Below are 8,006 nucleotides of genomic sequence, written 5' to 3' on the forward strand. Positions count from 1 at the left end.
TCCATCGATGGACATTTGGGCTCTTTCCATACTTTGGCTATTGTTGATAGTGCTGTTATCAACATGGGGGTGCATGTGTCCCTTTGAAACAGCACAGCTGTATCCCTTGGATAAATGCCTAGAAATGCAATTTCTGGGTCGTAGGGTAGTTCTATTTTTAGTTTTTTGAGGAACCTCCATACCGTTTTCCAGAGTGGCTGCACAAGTTTGCGTTCTTGTGGGACTGAGACTTTAACTTTTGGAGTCTGGTGCTGTCTCTGGGTAGATAGTGTCAGAACTGAGTTGAATTGTAGAATACCCAGCCGGTGTCCCAAGAATTACAGTTCTGCACAGTGGAATTTGGTACAAAATCTTACCTTGACAGGAACATCCAGGGGTAAATGTTGACCTGTCATTTAGGTGCTGAAGTTTACAGCCTAGGAGAGAAGTGTGGACCAGAAGTATAGATTTGATTATTACAGGTTCATTCAAGGAGAACATGGAGACGAAGGTGATCAGAAAACCAGTTGTAAAAGCTTGATGCATCCAGGAAATAGTAAAAGATTCAGAGCCTAGGTTCATGGCAGTGAACAGGGATATTGAAGTCTGGAAAGGTAGATTGGAGGGCAGATTATTAATAACAAGTAGATGGCATTGATTGGTCTCTGACATTGTGTCAGGCTCCGTGGTGAGCATGACTGTGGGTTATCCCGTTCGCTTTTCACAACCCAGTGGAAGAGGGCTGCTCTGTCCATTTTACAGAGGAAGTTCAGAGAGGTGAGATTACATGCCCAAAGTCTCACGTCTAATGACGTCTAAGTCTCACGTCTAATTGCGGTCCATATTTTAACCCCAGAAACCTGACCCTACTTTGCACTCAGCCAGTACACCATACTCCATTCAGTTACAAAGGGTCTTAGCAAACTCAGGAGTTTGGGTTTTGTCATAGAGGCAGGCAGGCTTTGCTGCAGTGTTCTGCTTGTTTTTAAAAAAGTTTTTGAATCAGTAAGACATTCACACAACTCAGAATTTTTAAAAAGTATTAGAAAGATTATAAGAAAAGTTTCCCCCTCATCTCTCCATTCCTTCTCCTTCCTCCCAGTGGTCATCTCTGTTAGTAATTTCTTTATGTCCTTTTTTGTATCAAATACGAATGTATATTTTTATTTAACTCTGCCACTTTATAATACATATGTCATACTGTACGTACTTTTGCATCTTCTTCTCTTACCTAATATGTCTTAGAAATCTATTATCATATAAAGAGCTTCTTCATTCTTTTGTTGTTTTGCCAGCTGTACAGTGCTCTGTTGTATGGATCTGCCATGACTCATTTAAGCAGACCTTTATTGGACATACAAGTTCCGGTATTTTTTTTACAACCAGTGTTGCCCAGAATTAATATGTACACATGTATAACTTCATACATGATCAAATCAATCCAGAAGCGAAAGCGCCCGATCAAAGGGCACATGTACTTTTACACGGATGTTAACCAGTTTACGTTCCCAGTAGTGATGCGTGAGAACCCCTCTTTTCCATTAGCATCAGCAACAGCATGTGACCGAGCTTTGGCTTTTGTGTCTTTCAGATGTATCATCTTTTCATTTATTTAAGAGCCGTTTGTATTTTCTTTTACCTGTCTTTGTGTATCCTTTGCTCATTTTCAGCTCTGCCACTGCTCTTAACAAATTATTGGAGCTCATACATAGGGAAGACAGCCCTTTGTGATACGAGATATAAATATTTTTCCCAGTTCTTTTTTTTGACTTTGCTTACGGTATCATTTTGCGTTATAGAAATTTTTTGTTTGTTTTGAATGTGATCGATCCATCTTTTCTTACAGATTTTCTGATTTTGAATCATTGTTAGCCTTGCTTGCTCGAAGATGATGGGAGAATTCTGCCTGTTTAATTTTAAGTACTTTTATAGTTTTATTTTTCACATTTAACTTTTTGACATAGTTAGAATTTACCCTGGTGTGTGGATGAAGTATGGCCCCAGCTGTTTGTGTCATTTTTCTGGGTGGCTGTCACTTGTCCCAGTAGTTATCCCAGCTTACTACAGCGGTGGTCTTTTTCCCCCTGAAATAAATTTTCGTTTGTATGTGTTTCAGTTTCTGGACTTCCTGTTCTGCTCCTGTCTGTTCATGAGTTGATCTATGGTTTAATTATTGAGGTGTCATGGTATGTTTTGAGAGGGTTAGTCCTGCTCTTTGAGATTTATTTTAAGAGTTTGCTAATAGTTTTTTTCTTTTTCCTTATTACCTTAAAAATCGTTTTATCCAGTTACCCTCTAAAAGATCTGTTGGTATTTCTTTGTTTTGTTTTGTTTTGTTTGGAGAGAGAAGAGCACACAAGTGAGCATGAGCGTGCAAATGGGGGAGGGGCAGGGAGAAGGAGGGAGAGAACCCCAAGCAGGCTCCAGGCTGCCAGCACAGAGCCCAACACGGGGCTTGATCTCATGAACCGTGAGATCATGGCCTGAGCCAAAATCAAGAGTCGGACACTTAACCAGCTGAGCCACCTAGGTGCCCTGATCTGCTCGTATTTCTGATGGGATCAAGTTAAATTTATAAGTTTATATTTTTATAATTATAAACATTATATATGTGGTATATTGTTCAATTAATTCAACTATTCTTTACCTAGAAATGTTTTTAAGGTACAAGAGTGATATAATCAGCTTTGTGGGTAGGCGTGGAGTGGTTTTATTTCTATGGAGTGTGTGCTGTGCTGGGGGCTGGAATTACCAGAACGTTTGATTGCTGCCCATCTCTTTAGGGATACGTGTGCGTGAGAACATGAACAGTCATTCAAGGAGTATGTGAAGGGGTTACATGGAGGAAATTAGCTCATTTGATGGCTATATTTAATAGCGATGGAGGGCCAAGAAAACATCACTTACCTTTTAGATTTGGTTTTTTAAACTTTTTAAAAATATTTTCTTTAATGTTTACTTATTTTTGAAAGAGAGAGGGAGAGAGAGAGCGCGTGCCAGCAGGGGAGCGGCAGAGAGAGAGGGAGACACAGAATCCGAAACAGGCTCCAGGCTCTGAGCTGTCAGCGCAGAGCCCGACGCGGGGCTCAAACTCACGGACCGCGAGATCATGACCTGAGCCGAAGTCGGACGCTCAACTGACTGAGCCACCCAAGTGCCCCTAAACTTTTTATTTATTTACTTTTTAATAATTTTGTTTTAAGTTTATTTATTTTGAGAGAGAGAAGGAGAGCAAGTGGGGCAGGGTCAGAGAGAGGGAGAGAGAGACAATCCCCAGCAGGCTCTGCACTCTTAGCACAGAGCCTGATGTGGGGCTCGAACTCACAAAGCATGAGATCATGACCCGAGCTGAAGTCAAGAGTCAGACGCCTAGCCAACTGAGCCACCCCGGTGCCCTTAAACTTCTTATTTTGAAATAATTTTAGATTTATACAAAGGTTGCAGAGATGGTCCAGAGTCCCCCAGATTCCTTAAACAGTTTTCAACCATTGGAGAATAGGGTGCAGACATGAATACGCTAGTGAATGAGGACTTCAGTATTTCCCAAGCACCAGAACACCCTCCTACACAGCTGCATTCAGTCGGCAACATCAGGAGATTATTTGCCGTTGATGCGGCATCAGCGTCTAACACACAGACGTTGTTCACATTTCGCCACTTTCCCTGTAATGTCCAGAACTCCGTCTAGGATCGTGTGTTGTGTTAGTTGTCATTTTAGCTTCACTCTCCTTGTTTTTTCATGACTTTGAACATTTGGTAACAGTGCAGGCCAGTTACTTTATAGAATCTCTCTCTTTTTTTAACGTTTGCTTATTTGTTTTGAGAGGGAGCACCCACGCACACGAGCTGGAGAGGGACAGAGAAAGAGAGAGAATCTCCAACGCAGAGCCCAATGCGGGGTTTGAAGTCACGAACCCGGAGATCATGACCTGAGCTAAGATCAAGAACCAGACATTTAACTGACTGAGCCACCTAGGTGTTCCTATAGAGTATCTCTTAATTTGAGTTTGTCTGATATTTCCTCATGATTTAAAAGTTTGGGTGGGAATACCAGAGAAGTGCTATTGTGCTCTCCTCGGTACATCATATCAGGAGGCACATGATGTAGATTTGTTGCTGTGCCCCATTACAGGTGAAGTTAACTTTTTTAATGTTTATTTTTGAGAGAGCAGAGAGAGAGAACATGTGTGAGTGGGGCAGAGAGAGGGGGATAGAGGATCCCAAGCAGGCTCTGCGCTGACAGCAGAGACCCAGAGGTAGGGTTTGAACTCACGAACCGTGAGATCATGACCTAACCCAAAGTTGGACACTTAACCGACTGAACCACCCAGGCGCCCCGGTGATGTTAACTTTTATCACTTGATGGTAGGCATCTGTAAGCTTCCTCCAGTGTAAAGTTAGTATTTTATACTTATTAGCAATTATTGAATACTTTATTGTGAGGTACTCTAGAACTGTAAATATTCTATCCTCATCGAACTTTTACCCACCATTTTTGTTTGATATTCATTGATAATTCTTGCCTGAATCAGTTACTACTGATTGAGTGATAGTTGTCAAATAGTTATTTGCTAATTTTATCATTCTTTCTAGACTTAATAGTCTCCATTCTGTTAAAGGGCAGAACTCTCCCCCGGTGACCAACATTGATTTAGTTATTTGTCGATATTACTATGAACTCTCAGACTCTTAATTTACTCAGAGTTATAATTTGTTGTTACTTCTTTGATGCTCCAACTGTCCCAGATTTGACCAGTGGGTTTTGGAATGTCCCCATCATTCTCTGAGTGCTTCCTTACACCTGGCATAGCAACAGGACCCAGATCCGTCTCGTACTTTCCCTGCCCCCACCCTAGAGTCACCTGTTTCTCCAAGGAGCCCTTGCTCCTTTTAAGATAGTAGTAAAATGGTATTTAGAAACTAGTATGGGAGTGCTAAGTGTGCTCATTACTGCTTGCTTATTATCGTTTCCAGGTTTTCTCTTGAGGGGCGGAGGTTGGAAAGCTGTGTACACACACACGTCTGTGTAAATATGCATGTATACACTCACAAACATCTGTGTGTTTTTCTATACCTGTGTGTTAAAGCTCTCAAACCAGGCGTTCCGATTCTAATTCAACACCACAAGATTTATTCTGGATTTCTCCCTTTCTGTGTGTTAATCTCCCTTCTCCATCTGAGAACCCTGGTTCCCATTATCCTCAGTGTATTTATTTGTGCTACACCCCACTCCCACCCCCATGTACCCAGACTCCCAGCCCATAGCCTGACCCCGTGCAGGCCCACTCCCCCTCCCCTGGGCGCTCCGGCCAGTGTCAGCCCTGACCGAAGAGAAGAGGGCATGACTTTTCTTTACTTAAAGGGAGTTCGGAAAGATCCTTGTGACACCACTTGACTCCTGGGAGAGGGACTGGCTAGCAGGGACACAGAGGGCAAGGAACCGTTTCAGATATGTCCTTTTGTGCCTTCCGACGTTGTTTTCTCACCGTGTGCCTTTATTACCTGTATAGAAAATAAATCGATGTTGAAATATCATTCAGGATCATTGTTCTCACAGTATTTGTTCACTTAGCTGCTCCCTTTGACATCGTCGGGGAGAACTTGGAGTCTTCTTTTCTTCCTTAAGTGAATTTGGCTCCTTTCTCCGCTTTAGGAAATAATACTTGTTTCTACGGGAAGTGTTACTACTGCCGAGAAACGGAGCCAGCTTGTGCCGATGGAGACACAATGGAGGGGTCTGTCACGCTGTGGCTTCCGGATGTGTGGCCTCTGCAGAAACACCGACACCCGTGGGGCAGGACTTACCGAGAGGGCAAACTGGCCAGGTGCGTGCTCCTGTGGCCGGGCCGCCACCTCGTTCTGGCCTGTGCCCGGCCGGCCGCCGCGCCGTGTAGGAGCCGGGGCTTCCGTCCAGGACCACACAGGGCTGGGAGGTGAGGGTTGGGGGCAGCCCGCCAGGCGGGGACGTCTCTTCTCTGTGTTTGAAACGGTGCCAGGTAGAGCACGGGCACCCGGTAAATACCCCCGGCGGTGCCCCTCGCCTCCAGGTGGGAGTACGACGAGAGTTACTGCGACGCCGTGAAGAAAACGTCCCCTTACGACTCCGGCCCGCGCCTCCTGGACATCATCGACACCGCAGTCTTCGATTACCTGATCGGCAACGCTGACCGCCATCACTATGAGAGTTTTCAAGACGACGAAGGCGCTAGCATGCTCATCCTTCTCGATAATGCCAAAAGGTAGGGCCACGCGGCTATCCTCGTCAGTTCGGGGGTTCTGCGCGTACAAGGGCGCGTTCGCGGGTGCCCTGGAAAACGTCCGGAACGCGGTCGCCAGAAGGCGTCCTTCCCGTTTTCGGTCAGGGTCTTCGCCCTTGGCGCCCATCCTTCCATCTGTACGCCCTCCACCCTCGGGTCTGAGGGCTTTAAAAAGTGGAGAAGTGGGGTTTTTCCCTAGGAGGCAAAGACTGTGATTCTCAACACAGACTGCGGGACAACAGGGTCTTTGATTTTTCGCTCGCTGCTTGTGTCACTCTCCCTTGACGAGGTTTCGAGTCTTGAGAAATACATATTTAATAGAACATGAAATTTAATTACTCTTAAGTTGATTCTGTCCAAAGGGTCATGCGGTTTAAAGAATTAATTTGTTCGATAGGATGTTTTGCTTCATTTATGGCAGTCTAGGCCCAGACTTTTTATGATCATGAGAAGAGCAGTTCCTTTTTTTTTTTTTTTCCTTTTTTAATGTTTATTTTGAGGGAGAGGGAGAGAGAGAGAGCAGGAGGGGGGCAGAGAGAGAATCCCAAGCAGGCTCTGCATTGTCAGCTTAGAGCCCGATGTGGGGCTCGATCTCATGAACCATGAGATCGTGGACCTGAGCCAAAATCAAGAGTCAGACACTTAACTGACTGAGCCCCCCAGGCACTCCGTCTTCACCATTTATTATTTGAGGGCCTGCGCTGTGCTCAGGGCCGCCAGACCTTCCAGGCTGTTAGGGTGAGCTTCTAGCACAGAGTGGGTTTTTCCAGAACCACTTCTCATTCATTCTGAATTACTGCTAAGATCATTTTTACATCTGCTTGGAATCACTGTCAGCCTTCCGAGCGGCTTCTCCTGTCTGAATCTGGCCATCTGCTTTCTTGTAGGAATAGATGAGCCAGCTCTGTTCTGATTGGTGATTTGAAGTAGAGCAAGTGGGAATCATGTGACTAGCGTTTATTTCTCTTCCCGCCCTTAAAGCCTTTCTAGGTTTCGGGGTCTTCAGGCCCTCCCTTTGGTTCCCCGGGCTCCACCCTGTGTTAATGTGGTTATGCCTCAGCACCTTGCCGTAGCTGGCTTCTAGAAGAGAGGAGCCTTGTAAATGAGCGCGTTTGTTGTTAGATACTGCGGTACAGGCTGTTAGGGATCCCATGTCTAATTGGTCATGCCCTGTTTATTTTTAATTTAAGTGATTTGAGCCGTGGGAGCATGAAATTATCTAGGATCACATTTGGGTTTTCTTAGAGAATTTGCTCTTGCCCTGATGCTAAGCGGGGAACTGGTGCCACTAACTAATTCACTAAGTTTTAATTTAATTTTCAGCTTTGGGAACCCATCACTGGATGAGAGAAGCATTCTTGCCCCCCTCTATCAGTGTTGCATGTAAGTTACGCACATCAAATACATCGGCCAGTGTTGTCTTCCTTTCCAGGCTCAGGGAACAGTACAGTAGGTTCCTTGGCCTTAAGACTTCTAATACCTGACCAAGTGCTTTTTATGCTTTTCCAACCCAGAACCCCTGGAATTCAAAAGTCACTGCAAATTTTATATGAATAGAAATTTTCAGTCTGTTCAATAGTACATATTCACATTTGTTTTACTATCAGAAAATAGTCCTCTGTCCAGCAAAAATCTAGTACAGTCTGCATCCCTGGCTGCTGTATTGTTTACCTTGGGGTTTGAGGTCCTCTCACTTCCTCACTACAGACCACCTGAAGTTTGCATATCTCGATTTGGTTTTTTTTTTTTTAATGTTTATTTATTTTTGAG

The 8,006-nt window shown here is 44.4% G+C and overlaps 1 protein-coding gene across 7 annotated transcripts in view; it reads left to right on the forward strand.

The window, feature by feature from the left end:
- The window catches only part of FAM20B (FAM20B glycosaminoglycan xylosylkinase), a 42,319-nt gene that overhangs the window by 31,538 nt on the left and 2,775 nt on the right, over positions 1-8,006 (forward strand). For all 7 annotated transcript variants that reach the window (XM_043567605.1, XM_043567602.1, XM_043567601.1 and 4 more), the window contains 3 exons: positions 5,633-5,804; positions 6,027-6,218; positions 7,560-7,619. In XM_043567605.1, the coding sequence (XP_043423540.1) occupies positions 5,633-5,804; positions 6,027-6,218; positions 7,560-7,619 (424 nt within the window). The remainder of the gene's footprint in view (positions 1-5,632; positions 5,805-6,026; positions 6,219-7,559; positions 7,620-8,006) is intronic.

The sequence above is a fragment of the Prionailurus bengalensis genome, chromosome E4, assembly GCF_016509475.1.
Source record: "Prionailurus bengalensis isolate Pbe53 chromosome E4, Fcat_Pben_1.1_paternal_pri, whole genome shotgun sequence".
NCBI lineage: Eukaryota > Metazoa > Chordata > Mammalia > Carnivora > Felidae > Prionailurus > Prionailurus bengalensis.